Source organism: Crocodylus siamensis, chromosome 1 (genome assembly GCF_052110815.1).
Source record: "Crocodylus siamensis isolate JL-2025a chromosome 1, ASM5211081v1, whole genome shotgun sequence".
NCBI classification, from domain to species: domain Eukaryota; kingdom Metazoa; phylum Chordata; order Crocodylia; family Crocodylidae; genus Crocodylus; species Crocodylus siamensis.
This window is the reverse complement of record NC_143395.1, coordinates 42,713,266-42,735,434: the sequence shown is the minus strand read 5'-3', so window position 1 is coordinate 42,735,434 and position 22,169 is coordinate 42,713,266. Positions and strand designations below refer to the sequence as shown.

The window sequence follows — 22,169 nt, the reverse complement described above, 5'->3', positions numbered from 1 at the left end:
GACCCCGGGTGCCCCCCCCCCCAAACCCAAGAGACACCAGTCGCCGAGCCAGTGATGCTTGGGGGGGGGGGGGGGCGCTTGCACACTCCCCAGCAGACCTGGAAGTGGACCAGAAGTGCTTCTGGTCCACTTCCAGGTCTGCTGCCAAGAGCGCTGGGGAGCCCTCTGTGCTCCTGTGGCACTCTGCATCTGCCCCAGCACCTCAGCATTCATAAGCCACCTGCTACTTGGAGGTATGTAGGAAAAAACAATTTAAAGCTGTGGCTATGTCCAAATCGCCAAATCTTTCCACATCTCACCAGCATCTCTCAGCATGGTTGGACCTCTGGGAGGGCTCCCAGGGCAGCTCAGTCTCACTCAGTGGGGTTCAGCCAAACCTCCTCCAAGAAGGGGAAGAGTACCATGCCTACGCCCCTTGCCCGGCAGGGGGGAGAGCCTCATCTCTCCAAGGGTTCCGATTAGATTCAGAGAGATTAAAGGGTCTCCTGATTTGATTTGGAGATTTGGTCCTATTTAGTACCACATGCCAGCAAAAGCAAGATGAATAGGCAGATAAGCACAGAAGCAATTAAGCTGTGCTGAAATCTCATCCAATGAGATTATAAAAAACAAGTGCTTGGCTTCTTAAACAACTAAGAACCCTGATAAAAGCACCACCATAGATTAACCTGAAACCGTAAAATATGAGCAAAGAAGGGTCAGAACTATGGTTGTTTCCATTTTTATTATTGCCCCGTATTGCTGCTTATTTTGGCTGCAAAATTTATCTTATCTTGTTTTCGATAAACCATCCCCCATATTCATTACCACATGTGCGGAACAGTTCTGTCTTTAATTCTCCTTTTGCTTCCCATATCACAGTGCATAAACTCTGTACATAACAGTTTCAGAACACTGCTGAAAGGAGGCAACTGACAGTATGTCAGGATACCAAGCCACTGGGAAAAAAGCAAGAAGTAGGCAGAGAGTTTACCTTAATTTGTTTCTCATGTTTTAACTTCATTGTTTCTTATATTTTACATTCTTTTCAGATTAAAGAAAAAGTAACTCCAATTGTTAAATGTTGTTTACTTTTACAAATTATAGTAAAATATAAAGGAGGTTTCATATCAACCCAGGGTGCATCTACACATTCAATCAGGGCAACGAATTAAACTACGGCACAGTTTGCACCAAAATTTATTTCTCCCAAGAGCAGCGTTTACACATGCACCTGGATCCACAGCATATTGAGCCATGGTGGAGCAGCCCTGGGCTCTGGGTGGCAGCAGCAGATGGTGGAGGGGCTGGGTGGGCCATGAGGGTGCTGCTACAGTGCGGGGCTAGGCAGCAGATAGTTCCCGCATTGTAGAACCCTCATGCCCCAGCCTGCCCTGGTCACTGTCTACACACATGTTGCAATGTAAATTACTCCGCCACATGATAATACTTATCCTGGACAGTACTATCCTACAGCAGGGTTAAATAACTCAGTATGCCCTAATTCCAGCACAAGTGTAGACAGTGATGCTTTACTTCAGACCTAAGTAGCAAACTCCACAGTAAAGAGCATGTGAAGAAACACCCGAGTACATCTAGATTCTGCTGTTGATTAGATTAAAAATATACATATTTAACAGAATTGAAATAAAGTTGCATTATTTACCTGGCAACAATGTATCTGTTGAACTGGTTAAACCCAGGAATGATCCATTTTCAGGCCGTTTTGAATTAAATGTAGACGTGGGAGTCATTTGTGAAGCTAAAATATAATGTATGAATAATCTGTTAATTAAAGCAAATCTTAAAACAAAGTATTTAATAGTGAAAAAATACTATTTTTTCCCAAATTGTTTATTTAGGAAAAAAATAACTTGTGTTGACTTATTAGAAACATACAGAAATATTCCTTCAGATCTCACTTCCACAACTGTAATTATAGTTAAAATCTCCATTACATACTCTGCAACACCTATCCTGATTTGGTTTACAGTTGAACTCTAAATATTTCTGAACTCAACAAGTTAAAGTGGATACTTTTCTAATCTAAAAAGTATTTTAATAAGAATGTGTCAAACTTTGATATTACATTTAACTATGCATCAATACCTTGCCATAGTCAGAAATTCTGTAATTAAAAATGAAGGTTCTATTGCAGGGTAAGTAATATGTACAACTTAAATACTTATTTTAAATGAGCTGTGATTCAAGAAATTAGATTTTACCTGTCTACCTCATTAGCTGTATCAATTTTATAGTTTTAAAATTTCCAGAGTGACTGCTGTCCCTCAATGGACAAAATCAAGCACAAAACTTATAAGCAAACAGATCTGTGATTTATCTGTAGTCAATACCACTTTTTGATACGCTGAATTTCCTTAAGTCAAGGTATCTGAAATGCTGAAGTCTGCCTACATTTCCTCAGGGTTTGGAGTCAGCCAGGCTGAGTTACTTAGGTACTTTACAAAAATCCCACCTTAATTACCTGAACATTGGCATTTGAAACTAAATCTTAGCCTCCAATTTTTGAAAGTTCTGACCTGGGTATATGAAAAGGGTTGACAACCTGGGGAAAATACTAAAAGTCTAAATGAATAACATTTTATCGTTAACAGTGAAGCAACTTTCATTTCAAATGAAGCGTTATTCTGCAGCCAACAAACAGGGTTAATGAAAATAAAATGTAACCCCAAGGCTGCAAACACTTGTGCATCTACTTAACTTTAAGAACTTGAACTGTCCAAAATTTCCTCAGAAGGTTATTTGTATAAATAAATGCAACTGCTGAAGTGTTCACAGGACTGGTACCTTAAATTTTATTTATTTTTATTATTATTATTATTATTTTTAACTTCAAATGACGATCTCTACTAGTAGTGACATTTGCATTTTAATTCCTTGTAAAATCATAAGTTTGTATGGTAAAATTTTACTATAAAATTTGCAATAGCATATGTTTTCAAATTTGTTTTATCCAAATGCAACCTGATTTAAACTTGGATTTTCTCTCTCTCAGGGGTGGAGGGCCAACACACAAATTATTTAATCAGTTATTTAAATGACTCAACCCTGTACTAGGCTATATAGGAGTAAATTAACAATATTACATTGCTTATATTTATGTGTACCTAATTCTTTTAATAGCATTTGACAGTTTATGAAAATCATAAAAGCCTCAAAAATGTATTCAATTTCTGAAAATTCCCCATTGAACTACTTTTTACTTGAACATAAGAGGGCCCTGAGGGTATTAAAAAAATAAAAAATAAAAATCAGTATTTAAAGTTTTTTCCCCTAACAAAACCACCAAAATCACTATGCAAAGTACTTTATATCTTTGTGTGTTTTTGGTGTGAAAATGTTAATGTCCCCCCCACAAAAACAGTTCAGACAGGATACCTGAAAAGGAAAATAATTCATAGACATCAGGGCTGGAAGGGACCTCGGGAGATCATCGAGCCCAGCCCCCTGCCCAAAGGGCAGGAAGTCAGCTGGGGTCATAGGATCCCAGCAAGATAAGCATCCAATTTACTCCTGAAGGTGTTCAATGTAGGTGCTTGAACCACCTCCGCTGGCAGACTGTTCCAGACCTTGGGGGGCTCGGACAGTAAAGAAATTCTTCCTTATGTCCAGCCTGAAATGGTCTTGCAGGAGTTTATGACTGTTCGACCTAGTCATCCCTTGGGGCGCTCTGGTGAACAAACGTTCCCCCAGATCCTGGTGGTCACTCCCTGATAAACTTATAGGTGGCCATCAGATCACCCCTGAGCCTGCGCTTTTCCAGGCTAAAGAGTCCCGTGGCTCTCAGCCTGTCATCGTAAGATCTGTTTTCCTGACTTCTGATCATGCACGTGGCTCTCCTCTGGACTCTCTCAAGCTTCTCCACATCCTTTTTGAATTGCGGAGCCCAAAACTGGATGCACTACTCCAGCTGCGGCCTCATCAAGGCCGTGTACAAGGGGAGAATGACGTCCCGGGATTTGCTCGAGAAGCACCTATGGATGCAAGCCAGCATTTTGGTCGCTTTACTAGCCGCAGCATCGCATTGCAGGCTCATGTTCATCTTGTGGTCAATGATGACCCCCAAGTCTCTTTCTTCTGTAGTGCTATCCAACGTAGCACTGCCAAGCCTATAAAGATGCTGCAGGTTTTTCCTCCCAAGGTGGAGAACCTTGCATTTTTCGGTGTTAAACACCATCAGGTTCTCATCTGCCCATTTGCTGAGCTTGTCCAGGTCAGCCTGGATCACCCGCCTATCTTCTGGCATGAATGCTTTGCCCCAAAGTTTGGTGTCATCGGTGAAGACTTCAAACTCACAAAATGGTTAATTAGCACAATTCCAATATACATATCAACTAAACTTTTGCAGTTTATTCTATCCAATCTCTGTTACACCATGACATATGTCAGAAAATACCTGACATAAGTATTGTATATGGAAACATTAGATTAACAACACTGGCGAGTTTTGGCAAGCTGTCAAGGGCCCCAAGGGTAGCCACGCCCCTTGACAGGTGCCCCACCACCTAGTTGCCATTTCAGGACCAGAAATCCCACCTCCTAATCCCTGACCTTTGCCACCAGAAGTCCCTCCCCTTGCCCCCAAGAAGTACTCCTTTCAGCAAGGTGGCTTGACATCTCCGAACTAGGAAAATAACAAATTATATTCTTCTAAACATCAGCTATCTACTACAACAACTATTAATTGGATTTCAAAAAATACTTCTGTCCTGATTTATATGCATTTGTATAGTGTATATAAAGGTGACTGCACAAGAACTTAAAATGAAGTCTTACTCTTGTATATTGTGGTGGGTAGGTGGGTATAGGCTTGTTGGGGAGCTGTGGGTATGTGGGATGCAAGTGTGTGGGGGGGGTTTGTCAGGGGGTGGATAGGTATGGGAATTATGGATGGGTGTATGTATGTAGCGTGGGGTAGCATGTGGGTGTATGTGTAGATATGTGGGGTGTGGATGGCTATGAGGTTTGTAGGGGAATGAGAGTGTGTGGGGGGAGGTTGTGGCATGTATGGAGGGGAGGGTTTGCCCACCACCCCCCTGCAGCAGGCAGAGCCCCTGCTAGCACTCCTCCAAGTCTGAGCGCCACACTCCAGCTGCTTCTGGCCCTGGGGCACTGGTGGGCCCTATGCTCCCGCTCGCTGCCACTTCCCCCTTCTGTCTGCCATGCTGCCCTTAGACTGTTGCTTCCCCATCTGCCCTCCTGCTTGCTACTTTGGTACCATGTTCCAGCTGCATGGCTACAACCACAGGACACAGCAGAAGCCAGCCGGCCCAACTCACACATGGAGCCAACTGAGAATTGCGAGGGCCAGACCAGCTCCTGCTGAGTCCTGCGGCCTGGCGCTCCAGCTGGGAACCACATGGTGTTGGAGCAGTATGTGGGGGGGGAGCAGAGAGGAAAAGCAGTGTTGGCAGGCAGGAAAGCAAGGAAGTGGTGGCAGCAGGCAGTGGGGGAGGGGCAGCAAGCGGACGCACGGACAGGAGTACAGGGTTGGCACCAGCACCGGCGGGGACCCAGAAGGGGGTGGCAGGAGTACAGGGCCCGGACCGGCAGAAGCTCTATGGAGCCAGGCTGGGATTGCGTCAGCAGGGAGAAGGGGAAGCCGGCCAGCCTGCTCTGGGCCCACACTGGTGCTGGCCTTGGTACACTGATACAGGCCCTGTGTGCCCATGCCTGCTCGCTGCCAATCCCCCACCATTTCCCCACTTCCCTGCCTGCTGCTGCTGCTCCTCTCAGCCCACCGCTCTGGCACCACATGGCTCCCAGCTGCAGTGCCAGGACCGCAGGAGCTGGCCCAGCCCTACCGTTTCCCCCGCTTATCCCTTATGTGAATTTCCCTCTAGTAGAGGGAAGCAGGAACAGACCCAGGGTCACAGGTCCAGCTGTGGGTGGAGCAGGGCCAGGCAGGCCTTGCTGCTGCAGCTGCTCAGTTCTGCTGCCAGCTCCCCCAGGTCCTACTGCCCCTGGTGCCTTGTCATCTTTGGCAGGCAGCCACAGGCAGATAAATATTAATTTTCTAAATTTTTTAGGGGCCCTGCCGGCTGGATAGAACGGCCTGGCAGGCTGAATCCAGCCTGCCCCTGTCATAAAAGAATTGTCCCTGCAAGCCTGGGAAGCAATCAAGAAAAATCATTCAACCACTCAACCTAGTGCCACTAACTCCAATTATTTTACCTACAACCCATCTCTGAAATACAATGCAGATATATAGACCATGGAAAGGGCGAAGTACAAAATGAAATGTGCAGCTAAAAAGGCCAGACTATATAAGAAAGGGTTTATTCTCTCAAGGGGAAGAGTGGGCAGTGGAAGGGGGATATACCTTAGTATTTGGAAGATCACCAGGCAAGAGAAAAGAATAGTAGTAGTACTCCGTACTCTCAAAAGGGGACAATACTTCTCAGGATTTTTGTCATTGCAAAGTTCTGTAACTAGTTAATAGTTCCCTAATAAATAATGCTTTCAATTTGAAACACTGACTAGCTTTATCCCAACCTTGCAGTTGTTTCAATAAAAGATATCACCCAAAAATATGCTTCTTATCTAATTCCTGGACCATCATGACTACATCACTGTAAATTACGAGAACATGCAAGATATCATGGTCCTTCAAAGTATGCAAAAGAAACTATCTTAATTCAACCAGAATGGTAGCCAATTCTGCTTTTTCACAAACTATACAAATTCAACTCCTTACCAGTAGGGGAAAGATTTTCCCTTTTGTCCTTCATGTCTTTTATTCTCCTTTCCATCGCATCGCATTGCTCCTTTAATTTACTAACAGGGCTGTACACTAGCGAGCCATCATCCTCAAATAATAAAACTGGTATATCTGTTTCTAAAAACGAAATTGCAATTTTCATGTTAAATTAAGTCTTTCATATGTGGAGAGAGTCCACATTTAAGTTACAGGAAGTTCACATTTCAAAGCGTATTTATCCAAATCAAAGATGCTTCCAAACTCAATGACCCCCCCCCCCAATAATTAGATTCTAAAGACACAAAATTTATAAATTTGTCATAATTTTCCATGTACAGAACCTAACTTTTAGAAGATCAATTTAAATTCACCCCCAACACCACTGCAAGGGGGCAGGTAGCAAGGGAATCAAGCAGCTTGCTCTTGCCGTTGCCTCCTATCCCCACTTCTGCCTCCCTCCTCCCCTCTACATGCCAGCATGTCCTGGTGCCTGCCCCCCACCACAGTGCCTTTATCCCTTGATGATCCCCACCCCACCAAATACCTGTATTCCCACCCCTCCTTTCTACAGCTGACTCTTTGGCTCTGGTGCTGCTCCAGCCCAGGGCGTGAAGCCTGTAGAGCCTGGCCATGCAGCCACTGTTGTGGCAGTAGACACTCCAGTCAGGGCACAAAATGGGAACAGGGCCTGGAGCTGCTCCTACCATTGCTGCGTAGTCAGGATGGGGCTGAAGTAACCATGTATCCTGTGCCTCAGGCTGGACTAGGGCCAAAGCCATGACAGAGGATAAGTGATGGTGGCCAGGGATTGGCAGACGATAAGTGATGTGGGGCGGGGAAGGCAGGCAGAGGGGACAGGTTACAGGGGTCAGGAGGCTCCTGCAGTTTCAACTCCAAGCCCAGGTCGCAGCTGCAGCAGCCGCCCGCCTCCTACTCCCTCCTCCCCCGACATGTACTCAAGTTCAAGACAAGAGGCTTCCCCCCTCCCACACAACAGTAAATGGGGGGGAAGCTTTCATCATGGATTTGACTAAATATGGTACTTAGAAGTTATTGTTCCCCAAAGATGTTTCTAACAATGCCATAAACTTAATTTTGAATTCCAAAAATACCTCCTCCTTCAAGATTTGCATGTCTCTAAGAAATTCCATAACACCCTTCATTGTTCATCAAGAAAAACTACTGTAATAGGTCTTAAAAATAATTTGTGTTTAAAATACTTAAAGAGTAAATTCTACCTTACAGAGTTCTTATACATTAAAAGACACTAAGTTTTTTTGGCATCCGTTTTGGTTGGGTTTGTTTTTTAATAACCTGGCATATACTTAACTCACCCAAAGCATTTTTTTGTATATCTAGTTCTTTCGCCATCTTATCTAATCTTCGTTGCAGTCTTCTATCATTTTCTGGTGTTTTTTCAATAAAATCTTTTGGTTGCATGCATTTATGCTATAAAATACATAAGGTTACATAAATACATACATTAACCACAGTATAAACCTTACTTCAATTAAAAAAGATATTTAACCTTTGTCTCCTAAGCTTATTTAGAGCTACAATTATTTTATACTGGATTTTGAAAGCTCCCGAGGACCCAGAGACAAGTTAATTATGTCATAAGTGGAACGTCTACCAGAGCCTATTTTTACACTGCAGAACAGTGTTGAGATATGCAACATTTAAAGAAACTAGCTTAGGTACAGAAATCAATTTACCTGTGGCACCACAGAATTCTGTATGGACTACTTTACCTTGCCAAAATGGGTAAACACATTACTTACTGTACTCTGCAGTGTAACATCCCATTTAGCACTCAGACAGACAAAGTTATTTTGGTAAATCTGCTATCTTTTATTAGACCAACTAAAATAGTTGGAAAAAATCTTTGCAAGCTTTCAGGTACAGACACCCTTCATCAGGCTGAGAAAGCACCTACTGTTGGTCTGCAGTCTTCCTGGATGGAATAGAAAAAGCACAGACCAACTGCAGATGCTTCCTCAGCCTGACAAAAGGTATTTGTACCCAAAAGCTTGCAAAGAATAATATTCCCACTTATTTCAGTTCGTCTAATAAAAGATATTGGATGTACCCAAAGAACCTTGCCTGCCTATGTCCTTAGGCCAACACGGCTACAACCTATACCCCTTTAGCACTCAGCAGTTTTGAAAATGTTACCCTCGCTCTATCTCCTCAAAGCCTCTGTGTTTTCAGGCATGCATTCTCCATTCACTTATACATTCTCTACTTTAAGACACCTCACTGACCCAGAAATACCAAGTCAAAGAGGTAAGCTTTGCAAGATGATTCAGAATTATAAGCTTCTTTTGTTGAAGAGCCCCCAAACTCCTTGGTGATGGGTGTCACAATATTCCTCCTCACAGATAAGCTGCCCCAAAACAGATTCAGTCCGAAAAACAAGGACTAGCTCAGAGAGGCCAAAGGCATCAGGTAATGTTTCAAGTGAGTTGAGATAAACAGGCCAGTGACCACACCAATGCCAAAAATACAACCCTAGATACAGACAATGGTGACATGTCATGACTCAAGAGATTTACTGACTCCTGTTAAATTGGCTAACAGATAGTTCTCTCAGAGGAATGGGCAGTAACACAGAAAAGTCTAAAATCTGAGAAGTATAAGACTCTGAGGCCCCTGGCAGACCTGCAAGTAAAGGCAAGATAGGATCACACTTCCTGCCATGATATGCAAGCCCACCCTGTGGTCTAAGCCCATGTTCAGTTAATGGCTTGATAGGAACCAGCCACGCATTTTTTTGTGTAATAAAACAAGAAACAAACCACAAAGTTATCACACCATTAACTGTATTAATATGTGGCTAGGTAACAGCTTAAGATGTGATCAACTGGGTAACAGTATCTGGAAGTCTGGCCAGTAATTTGCCTTTACTACAAGGATAGGTCCTGAGATACCTGATAATTCACAACCTTGTAGTGAGGATAACTGTAAATTCTCTACTGTATGTGGCTTCCATTGGTAATTTTACTTGATTGGTAACATCCCAATAAACCTGTGTATAGTTCAGAGGAATTGCTTTGGTTCGTCTTGTATTTCTCCAGGCAAAAATCAGCAAAAGGCTCCTAGAGTAATCCTAAGTGTAACACTAAAACAAATAAGGCTCGTGGTTCAGAGATGTATTTACTAACCTTAAATCAATTATAAATTATACACTCACTTTTTTAATATGTAGGGGTAATCCTGCACTGGCATACACTGCAGGAAATAAAGATTCATCAACCCGTATACCAGTTTCTCTGCATCTATAAAAAAATTCAGCAAGCAGTTAAACAAAACATTATATTACCTCAACTCCGCAAATGAAGCACTAACATTCCCCCACGAGAAAAGTTGTGAATATGTAAAATACATAACACGTCAAACCTCTTAAAGACAAGAAAAAGACCTAGAATAAAAAAAATGACTTAGAACTAATGGTTACAGCCTATAACATCAATAATTTGTAAATAAATATGGGAAGCCAGTCCTTAGAAATAAAATGGAAGTAGAAGGTTCAGAAAACTTGACTCCACAAGTCATTTCCTTTCTTCTTCTCCCCTCAGCTCCCTGAAATAAACAGTGTAAAAGTTTTCTGGCATGAGTCGTGTCCCTCAGTTATGGCCTTGCCCACGTCATCTCTCACCAACTAGCAAACCTAATCTGGCCCCTTACTGAGAGTGCTCTCTCAAACCAGAGTCCACAGAATGTTGTGGGCAGGCACTGAAAAAAGAAGGGCATCTTAGCTGCTAAGCAGATGGAGAAAAAGAGGTAACCTGGTATTTGCTTTTATCATTCTTCACTTAGGCTAGGGAAATTCTAGCACTAAGAATTTCCAGGAAACAAGTAAAACTAAATAAATTGGGGTTGGGATGTACAGATGTTCTAGCCTACTGGCTGAAGAGCTACGTACAACTCAAAGGTGAGCTCTTCAGCCAGGGAGTGCTGCGGGACTTGCCCTTGGGTCCCCCTGCCACTAGGGGAGGCTGATGATCGACAGGCAGTCCTCTCTCCTGGCACAGTCTGGATACTGTTCGGGCCCAGGAAGTAGGGTTCCAAAAGGGTTCCCTAACAGCTCAATCCCCGATTGTACACATAGCAGCCAGTGCTCTTCCTCCCTCTCAGCCCTTGGGAAGTAGGGAAGAGTACTGTGGGACAATGTGGTTCTTGGGACTTTGAGAAAATCATAAAGGCATTATAGGGGTTTCTGGGTGCTAGAAAACAGATCACTCTAAAGTTCCTTGTTCAGAGTTATCATTTTCTCATAGGCAGGCAAGGTTCTTTGAGCAGGTGTCATATCTTTTATAAAATATATAGATATATAAAAAATATCACATCTACTTGGAGAATCTTCCCTGCCCGTGTCCTTAGACCAGGGGCCGGCAATTATTTTGGGCGAAGGGCTGCTTACTGAGTTTTGGCAAACCATTGAGGGCCGCATGACAGGCAGCCCAGGGCAAATAAATATTAACTTTCTAAATTTTTTAGGGGCCCCATGGGATGGAAAAAATGGCTTGGCGGGCTGCATCCAGCCCCCAGGCGGCATTTTGCCCACCCCTGCCTTAGACCAACACAGCTACAACCAACAACCCAGCATCATTTTCTCATGGAAGAACTAGTTTTGTTCTGCAAAAAAAACAAAACACAAAAATCCTTTAGCTTCTGTATGCTGGCTTTTTGTGCTGGGAGAAAGACACTTTTCCTGGCACAAATGTAATGCCAGTCCACAGCCCCCTTCTCCTGCTTTCCTCTCTCTAGTGTCCATGGAGAAAATGGGCCGTGTCTGGGATTTACCCATGTAAATTTATATTGCCAGATCATTAGTTCAGCCCAGTTTAGCTATACTTCTCTTGATTTTCTCTACTGAATACTTATATGAGAACTCATAGGCTGAAAACTTTCTGGGCCCAAATTCCATCCGTGCCTACTTGTGAACGTTCTGAGTGAAACTGGGGGAATATTCTGGCTACTAATATAGGTCACACTAAAACACAATTTTAACTAGTTCTCACTAAAGTATCATTTAATCATTCCGCTATTTTTCAAACCATATAGAAATGATTATGGAAGCGTTGTGGAACATTAAGCAATATATTAGGAGTTCCTTAAAAATTCACTAAAAATGTGATTCTAGTGACATCTAGTGATCTTACATTTTTCAGTACGCAGATATAACTATAATATATCATTATTAGAAGCACCCCATTTCAGAGTACAATACTGGCAAATAAATTATTACACCACTATATAATTGGTTTTGTTCACAGGATGCAGTGTCAAGTAATAAGATGTTATAACATTAATCTTGACTTTACTGAAATTCTTCTTTGCAATGTTCTAATACAGAATGCTTTCAATAAAAGTTTAACTCAAGTAAAGTGCCAAATCCAAGGCCCTTACTGTCTGCATTTCCTGACTTTAAATTTGCATGGTGTTGAGTAGTTGACTTTGAATTTAAAACTATAATAAAGTTCTAATGATACTATCATTTGGGTTTTAGTGTCCACATTTTAAAGCTCGTAGAATAATGTGCATTGAGATACCTTTTAGTATTTAACATTGTTTGCATTTCCCAACATTTTAGGTTTATTATGAAGTCTTAATAAAACAGTAAATACTACTTTGTCAAATTTCATTCAAGTTTGTCCACTGCTATTAAATCAGGCATTGGAGTTAAGAGGGTATTAAAAGACTGTCTAAACAGAAATCAGTGCTCCTAAGCTGAATAGCATAGTACATCTAGCAGTACCATTCTATGCATTTTACTGGAACATTTAAAAACATAAAGGAACTGACATCTAGATTTTTAATAGTAAAAACAAGCAGGTGAAAGCCACACAGACACCACCACTAGTTTTTTCTATATTTAGCAAAGAAAGACGGTTTTCTCTCTACTTCCAAGCCATCTTTACTTTTTATCATTTCCTGACTTGGAAATGCTTAAACTTGCAATAGAATTGTTAGTTAAATGGAAACCTTGTGTTCTGGACAGATACAAATAAATAAATGATCCTTGACATAAAATACAGAGAATGCAGCAAATACTAGAGACAGAGAAAGTTAATTAAGGTAGCATTCACTCAAAACTTCACATTTTACCTAACTAATTGTTTATTTGGTTGCCGTCTCGTGTATCGCTGCTCAGTTATACAAATGGCAGCCATAGGTATAGATTTTGCCAAGGAGGAATCAGTTTTTGTTACAGAGGGCATGGATGACAACACAATCCATGTGATGGCTTAAGAATTTTTTTCAGCAAGAGTCTGAAGACAGCTGTTTGAAGTGGGTGTCATGGAACAGTGACAGAAGGAATACTGTTTGCCTGTGACAGTGATTGCATGTATATTGTTCACATAACCAAGGAAACCATTAAAAATCTTCATCCTGAGGGCTCCCTCATTTAACTCCAAGTGACTTTAACTGTTGGAATATGGATTCCAACAAATGACTGTACAAAATAAAAGCAAATGTTTTTACTATGCATCTGTGTAAGTGAACAATTGTTTATAGTTTCTGCACCAGCTAAATTTAAAAGATAAATGTTAAATTAGTCAAATTATGTTTTTCTTTTAGTATCCTAGAGCTCCTGTAACTCTCAGGAAGCACATACTTTTTAACGTGTGGACACACACAGCTGAACCATTCCAGAATGTCATTGATTGGAGACTGATCTAGCAACTTTAAAGAGTCAGAGGCGACCAGAGCCATAACACTCCTGGTAGAAAAGTCACCTTTTAAGCACTTAAGTGGTGTGGCTCTGAAAACAGGATGGGATTGAGTACCCAGCCCAACACGCCTCACAGTGGGCAATTGGTAAGGGTAGGGCAAATGCTTGTAACCACACTATGGGGATCCTAGTGGGTAGGTGACCTGTGAAAGGGGCTCTTTTTTACTTTTCTGCTTTCCCTCCTCTTCTAAACATGAGTTCATTAAAGGTCAGTAACCTGCACCTGAACGAGTTCTGCAGTGTGCCTACCTGACTTGAGGTCCCAAATAGGGGTAGGTGGAAGAGGAGTTCCTGGACTCACATTTCTGAGTTCCCAGAAACTAGGGGGACATGATGAGGGATTATGGTGGAGCAGGAAAGGCAGACAGCTGGTTCCTAGAAAGATTGCCTTTATTGATCAAGCAGCATAATGGAACTCGTTGACAAAAAGTGCCAATAAAAGGAAAAAGAATGGGGGTAGTACACTTCTGACCACATGCCTGAGCAGCCAGTTACAGCAGAGGAAAGGAGTAAGAAGCAATGCAGCATGAGATCCTATAGGGCCAAACAGACCAGTGTCACAGAATACTTGGTGTCCACAAGTAACATTGACCCAGGTAACATTGAATTGATTCAAAAGAGCACTTGATTTTCCAGATATATTTTTAATTGTTCCAGGAAGCTTTAAGCCTGTTTAACCGGCTTGTACATCTTTTTGCTTCAAATTTAAGCTATGTTTAAGCTTGTCTAAGTGTTATGTATGTCATACCCCAATATTATAGGTTTAGGGCTGAATTTGGTCCCTTCTGGAGAGTGTACTCTTTAAGACTAGACAAGATTTCAAACTTTCAAATTTTACTTGCACTTCAATACACTTAGCCACCTGCAGAACTTAATTATTTCATAGTCAGAGATTCACAATGGAATCACCCATCAATTTGATTAGCATCTGGGAAAAACAACCTGAAATACTAGAGACTTGAAGAAATAAAACTCTCAGATAAAATTTCCCTATTATTTTTCAAGTCTAGTTTTTAGAATGCAATTTCATTATTAGGTTAAGACCAACTGAAAGGCAAGAGGCAGTATAAATCTGACTGAATAGCTTTCCTATCAATACACAAGTTAGAAAGAGATGGTTCACTTATTTTAAGCAACAAATTACTTTTTGTCCAATACAATATTGGCTAATGCCTGCAAATCCACATCTACACTATCTTGAGGATGTATGGACCTTGAAGATATCCTAGGATGCTTTTCTGTGCTTTTATATTGTTTAAAAAACATAAAGTACCTTTTGACATTATGAGAGATTTTTATGACCCATCAGACATCCAAGTTATGCCATGGTTTCTCTTCTTTATCAGCATAATCTGGATAAAATGCAGGGAGAGTAAATGTTTTTGCTCGATCTGAGCCTTCAAGAGGCTGAGAAGGGATCAACAATCTCTTGGTATCTGGAATTTTATGTCCAAAGTTCATCTTAGCTCTCAATACAAATTTATGCTTGCAAAGAGGAATCTTCTGGTGCCACAGAAAGAACTCCTGATTTGCCCAAGGCTGACACAGCAGTGATAAAAACTATCACTTTATGCTACAAAATTAAAAAAAGATTTCTTGGATAGGTTCACATTCTGTTTTTATTAGTCTCTAAAACCAAACTTTAATCTCATGAAGTACTCACAGAGTGGTGTCTTGATCAAGGTAACTGACATTTATCTATAAACTATGAGATTGCAAGTTCCAAAAACCACAGCAGACTACTTTGTTTCCCACTGGGAAAGACTACAATTCTCAGAAACAAGTACTATATTTTCCTGTGAAAAACAGAAATTCTATTGATCACGAAGAACAGATGTTATCTTTTCTTAATGATCCATCTATTCAAATCACTTTGGGTAATAAGAAGCAAGAGGTAGAGGTTTGCAAAAATATAAGCAACACACATAGCCAAAACAATTTCAGGGGTGTACTTGGTAGCTGTGTTGGTCTGAAACAAAGACATACAAAACACTAGAACTCTTGGTTCCAATATAATACCTGTTATTAAGCCAATTGGAAAATGGCAAGAAAATTGTCCTTTTCTGCAATTTTTCAGATCAAAGTCCCTTTGTCAGGCTCTGGGAAAAGTGTAGATGGTACAAGATGATAAAAAGTCCCCATAGGTAGGAAATAAACTTCGTTTTTGCACAGTTTTCTTACCATTTTCCAGTCAGTCTAATAAAAGGTATCGTATTGGAACCAAGAGTTCTAGTTTTTTGTATAACAACAATTTCTTAATTTTTCAGATGGAAAAAAAATAAATCTTTGATTTGGTCTCCTTAAGGTAACCAGCATACCTTGAAATAGTAGCACAAGGATCAATAATAAAACAAACAGGAAATCCTGCTAAAGCACTTTTTGTGTAGTCTGTTGATGCTGATCACTGGCTCAATTTTTCATTGTCCCCATGCTTGTTGATGTACTTTAGACAATAACCCACTAAGGCTTGTATTCCAGATGGAAAAAAAATACAGTGTTTCTGAAGCCACTCTTGTTGCTGCATCTTGTACCTCACTGTTGAACAACTGAATCCTCTTTCAGCCCGGAGGACCAAACAGTTAAAGTCACTTGGAGTTAAATGAGGGAGCCCTCAGGATGAAGATTTTTAATGGCTCCCATGGTTATGTGAACAATATATATGCAATCACTGTCACAGGCAAACAGTATTCCTTCTGTCACTGTTCCATGACACCCACTTCAAACAGCTGCCTTCAGACTCTTGCTGAAAAAAATTCTTAAGCCATCACATGGATTGTGCTGTCATCCATGCCCTCTGTAACAAAAACTGATTCCTCCTTGGCAAAATCTATACCTATGGCTGCCATTTTTATAACTGAGCAGCAATACACAAGATGGCAGCCCAATCAACAATTAGCATTTTCCTGATGCTGACATAAACAAAAACGCATGCGAGATATTACACTACTAATTATATTTCCTGAATTATAAGTGCTGATATCCTAGTTTTTGACTAACCCTCATAATACCAAATGCAGCTTGTTCTCTCTAGAAAGTGACTATATGTATAAAGGTTACTTCAAGTAAACAACAGCTGATGTACTTTTCTTCATTTTCAGCATGATTCAGTCTTAACGCTGGTTCAGATTCCTTCTTTCCTTCTGAAACTAGTCATAATATGTAATATTGCTTACTTTTCTACCCACAGTATGGAAACCAGTTTTACTCCAGTCTGCTGTGCTTTTCTCCACGTAGCCAAATGTCCTTCTTTGAAGATTACATGAGTCACATGCTTGTTAAAAGTTTTTGAAACCTACAGAAATATACAAGTAGAAAGTTTTAGATATCTCCACCCACCTAATCTTAAAACCATCATTAAATTACACAAAACATTCCACTTTTACTGCACTAAACACCACGCCTCTAAAAAAACCCCCAAAGATCATAAGCAAATAATGGGCGAGAACAACAGAAGAGAGCAAAGAGAAGGTAAGAACGATTCTGAAAAAACATTTAATTCCGATAGTATGTCTGTCTACCTTTTCTGCTATATTTTTACTTCTGCATACTTCTCTCTTACACCTTACTACACTCCTCACACCAGCCAGAAGCAACATCCTACTAGTACCATCAGTGCACTACCATATTTGGTGAACACATTTGGGAGGCTTTTCTTGGTAGTCACTCCTAAGTTTTGGAATTCCCTCCTTCTCAAGGCCCACCAGAAATGCTTCAGAAAGCATTTCAGTAATGCCATAAGACCTTTCCATTTGGACAGGAATTTAACAAGCCAGGGTAGGTTGGGATATTGTTTAAAGCTGGTTTGTTTTATACTCCGTTTGCCTTTATGCTGTCTCTCTCTTATAGTAAGACAACCTGATTTTTTGGCAAGGACAGCATATAAGTTTAATAAAACAATCAATCAATCTTTGTATTAATATTCTGTGGGAGACAGCAACACAGAACAACAAAGAATGGCCATTAAACCTTGATGATCCTTTATTCAAATGGAAGTACCTTTGGTTAAGGAGTTAGTTTTATTGTGAAGTAGCTATCTGTCCAGCTGCAACAGTAACTAAGCAGCAGAATACCTGTTACTGAACTCTGATGGATGAGCCAAAATAATCTGACAAATGTGACTGAAAATGGAAAAAAAAAAAAAAAAAAAAAAAGAGAGGCTCTCTCAGTGGCCATGTTGGGGAAAGAACAGAAGGAAATTGGCTGTGGGGATGAGCTAACAAGCCATTAAAAGTAGTGAGTTGTAAGAATAAACTAAAGAAAAAAAACTGGAACTTGAGAGAAAAACGGTGAATGGTGGAAGTTGAAACTGAATTCTGATTGTAATTGGGACAGGTACTTTAAAAAGAAAAAAAGCTTTAGCAACTCTTTGGCACCACTAAATTCTAATTGTCAATGCTAGAAACTTACTAGGATTATGGACTCTTTTCCTGGGGTTTAAACTACCTGAGCCATCAAAAGAGTTAATATTGGAAAAGCTGAGGTGTCTACTATACAGTAAGTATTTTGATAGACATGAAATTGGAAGAAAATTTATTGGGAGGAATTAGAAGCAAGGATTTGTGGGTGATCTCTTTTATTGGACCAACTGTATCATCTGGGGTGGCGGGGTAGGAAGTGGGAAATACAGACAAGCTTGTGCGTACCAAAGTGGGAAATACAGACAAGCTTGTGCGTACCAAATACCTCAAGCCTCTGCCTCTGAGAAAAAGCCTCAAGCCTCTGAGAAAAAAACAGACACAGCTAGAGTTAAATAATGAACAGATAAAGATCTGTGCAAAACTCCATATGAAAACAGAGTATAAGTGACAGTCTCAGGTAACTAACAGACAAGAGAAATAGCATTTTTATTATTAAAATCAACCAAACCCACCCTGTAAAGAGGTCTTTCACTCCTATACACACTAAAATGAAAGCAAAAGTCAAGAGGAAAAAAAATAAATAAAATGGATGTTTTACAGAAAATACGTTGTTACAGAAAATACAGTATTGTTTTTGATATTCTAATTTCCTTCAATCTGAGTGAATGATAGCAAAAGTACCATTAGATGATGAAACAAAGACAAGTTTTAAAAAACTTGAAAACCATGCGTTTTACTACTTGGCTGTTATCCATTGTCAGAGAAGCCAGAAAAAGACAAGAAGATCTCAGTGAGATTATAGCCTGAAATGGCTATCTAAAATAGCGCCCATTTATTCAAGGAAATAGGATATCTACAAACAGATGCAACTGTTTTTATCACAGTCATATCTGTTTGAAACAAAAATCCATTTTATTATTCTTTAATTCAAGTTAATGGGTACCTAAATCTACAATGGTTCATTTTGTGGGGCACTATTTCTTCATGCACGTATTCCCCAAGTTGGGCTAACCACTGTAATATCTGTACTCCATCAACAGCTAATAATAAACTATGTTCATTTGGATCATTCATGTTTGTAGATGAACTGATATGCAATATGTTTTTATATTGATATAGCTTAGCAGCTTGGACCAACTGTGGGTTTGCATACAGTCAGCTCAGGTCAGTGTTCCTCATTAGACAAAGGTTAAGTCTATGTCAAGAAAAAGCCTCTATTAAGTTATTAATCAGACAGATAGGAAGAAACTCTATTCTGGGAATGTTTACATGGAATAGAATGTGCATCAAAAATGGCCTAGTGCACACTCAAGAGTACTGGTACACTTCATAGGCAGGTGCCAGATCTTAGAAAGCAATAGTCTACCAGAAAAAAAGCATGTTCCCCAGGAAGCAAAATGGGAAATGAGGGATGACGGTGATAATAAGAAGTGAATTTATTTAAGCCCTGGGTGGTGAGAAGAGGTGTAGTATTTACTAGGAGCCCAGAGGAGAAAGGGAATCCAGCCAAGGAGGCTAGACAATCACCCAAGAAGCTGGCAGGATTGCTTGCTGCTGGAATTACAGGGAACTTCAAAAATCTATTCCAGGGGAGAAATTAACAAACAGATATTTGTATCTCATTTTTGCATTTCTCTAAATCCAATTCATTTGCTTTTGCTTTTTGGCTTAAGTAATGAATCAGTTTGGTCTTTCTACCTTACAATTTATCTGGTTATGAATGATTTGAAGGCAGCTGGCACCAACAAGAATTCCATTCATACATGAACAGGAGACCGACCCATTTTCTTTTGTGAACCTGGGGAATCCTAAATTTCATGGGATTCTCTTCCACTAAGCTGTAAAGTCTGGTCAGGGTGCTGATCCAAGTGAAGCCCCAAGGATACTCAGCAGTACAGTGGGAAGGGGAGGCAGTAGCCCCAGAGCAATATCAAAAGAACTGTTAACTGATGGACCAAAAAGTATTTTTGAAAACTTGTAAAATTAATTTTCCTACTTGTTCTGTCATTTGCTGTCAAATCAGCCAAAAAGAGTCAGGAAGATGTCCTAGTAAAATTATAGCCAGGTATGTAAATTAGCACCCTCTTAGTCAAGCGACATATTCCCTATGTTCATGGAGAGTCATATCTGCTTGCGAATTGTGACTAAAAACCCCCAAAACAAAAAATCCCCCAAAATATAAAAAAATCAAACCCCAAATACACACACCTTTTTACTGTTTACTCATGTAAACCCAGCTGCGATATACACGTAGCAGAATCTAGCTCAATTCTCTGTCCTGGGTGCAATCATTTACTAAGTTAGAATGAGGTACAACTGTGCAAGTGAAAAAGTGTGGGGGTCCAGTACATCTGGGGGGAGGGGGCACCTCCCATTTTGGAAACAGGAAATAGAGGGATCTGATCTGGGGGGGAAGGGGGGCTCAGTACAACTGTACCCACACCCTTCCCCTCTCACAGGACCTGTGTGCATGCCTTCTTAAAAAGGCACTGAGGGCTAACACATGAACAAACACAACAAGGGTTTTAAGAATCTCTAACAGGGAAAGCTGTGGAAGAAGGAAAAAACCAAAACATCCAAAATACAAGTTTATTCCAGTTATGGTTTGAAACTTCATAGCTACTGGTTTTCGTGGAAGTCAAAATATATTTTATGCAGAAATCACTGGAGCGTGTACAAAGAATCCACAACATCATGTTACAAGGACCGCACTGCAAGTACATGGAAGAGATATGGGAAAAACCCTTTGTTTTTAAACCCAAAAGCTTGCTAAGAATTTTTTTTTTCCAACTATAAGTTGGTCTAATAAAAGATATCAGATTCACCCAAATAACCTGCCTATGCCCTTAGACCCACATGGCTACAACCTACTCCCCTAGAGGAGATGTGGGCAGAATTCAGGTCCTTGGTTTGAGGTGTGTATCAGTATAGCAATGACAAGGTAAGTGGAAAAATACAGGGTTTGTAGCAGGAGACTCAGATTTTCATTTCTCGGATCTATATATTTGTCTCAAGTCCGCTGCATGTGACCAGCACACCTGCTTCACACCCACACATCTTACTGCGCCTGGCACACCCACACTTTTTGGATGCCAACACGTGGACGGGTTTAATGCATTCCCCCCGTGACATTAACGCTCCCAACTCAGCATATAGCGCCAGCACCCAGCCCGCGAGTCTCCCCCGCAAACACAGTCCCGCTCGCAAGCAGGCGGCACTAGGACAACAAACAAGCAAGGCGGGCACCGGGCCGCTCTCGTTTCTTACTTGGGCTCCCATGTCTCGCAGCTGCTGCGCAAAGGTCTTAGAATAATTCTCCATCCTGTTGGCGGACCACACCTCCACGTAGGCGGAGACACCTGGGGGGGCGAAGAGGGGTCATGAACACGGTCCGTCACGTGTGACAGCAGGAAACGCGCGGGGGCCCTTGTCGAGCCCAAATCCTGCCTCCCTGGCGGCGGCGGCGGCGGCGGCGGCGGCGGCGGCGGGAGGCCCCGCTCTCCCCTTTCCCGCCCCGCTCCCCCACACGCGGCACCGCTACCTCGCAGCACAGACTCCATAGCTCCCGCGCGCCAACGTTCAAACCGCTTCCGAGCCAATCCGCTGCCGCGCCTGCGCGCCCCGGCCCGCCGCCCCAGCCAATCAGAAGCCAAGCTTGAGAGAGGCCCCACCCCCTCCTGTGCCGGGGGGGGAGGGGGGTGAACTTGGTGTCGCTCCAGGGGGTGGGGCCTTAGAGCTACAGGGGTCACGGCTGAGTGGGCCAGGCTTAAGGTAGGGTGACATCATGCCTGGGGAGCTAGGGGTTATGTGCGCCTGCGCGGGACCTTAGGGGAAGGGATTACTGTAGGGTGCTCAGAGTGTATCTAGCTGAGACCCCGCATCCCACTTCATACAGGGTGAGGGGGAGTACGTTACATTGCACCTCTTGCAAAGGAGATGGAGGAGTCACCCCTCAGTTTTCTGCTTGCCGTGCTTCTCCCGTAGAGAGTGCCAGCTGTGCATTGCTGGCTTCCCCGGCACCTCTGCAGCCTAAAAATCCATGTGATAGGTCTGAGGCAGCTTCTTTGGGTAGATATTAGATCTTGCATTAGACCAGGGGTAGGCAACGCTTTTTGGCCAGAATGCCAAAAAAATCAAAATATCTACCTTGGAAGGTGCCAGAGTGCCCACAGCAGCTGTTTGCAGCCTCCCCGCTCCCTGCTGGGAGCAGCCTGGGCTCCGTGGCTGGCAGCAGCTCCTTAGAGCCTGGGCTGGTGGTGGTATGCTGAGCAAAATGGCCTTGCGTGCCATGCTTGGCATATGTGCTGCATATGTGCCAGGGGTTGCTGACCCCTGCATTAGACCAACTAAGTAGTTGGAAAAATTGCTCCTT

At 41.8% G+C, this 22,169-nt stretch overlaps 1 protein-coding gene across 8 annotated transcripts in view; it reads right to left on the bottom strand.

Annotated features, from left to right (window-relative positions):
- Window positions 1-21,439, bottom strand: part of MCPH1 (microcephalin 1) — a 241,711-nt gene extending 220,272 nt beyond the window's left edge. For 7 of the 8 annotated variants that reach the window (XR_016440311.1, XM_090033401.1, XM_090033411.1 and 4 more), the window contains exons 1-7: window positions 21,339-21,439; window positions 21,065-21,156; window positions 16,613-16,731; window positions 9,894-9,978; window positions 8,035-8,149; window positions 6,698-6,838; window positions 1,646-1,741 (exon numbers count right to left, since the gene is read on the bottom strand). Coding sequence is in view for 7 of the 8 variants with exons in the window: in XM_090033401.1 (XP_089889527.1) it covers window positions 1,646-1,741; window positions 6,698-6,838; window positions 8,035-8,149; window positions 9,894-9,978; window positions 16,613-16,731; window positions 21,065-21,156; window positions 21,339-21,357 (667 nt within the window). In the remaining variant the exon portion in view is untranslated. Of the gene's footprint in view, window positions 1-1,645; window positions 1,742-6,697; window positions 6,839-8,034; window positions 8,150-9,893; window positions 9,979-16,612; window positions 16,732-21,064; window positions 21,157-21,338 lie in introns of those variants that run through there. The other variant, XM_090033454.1, reaches the window with a different exon arrangement.
- Between the last annotated feature and the right edge of the window lie 730 nt (window positions 21,440-22,169).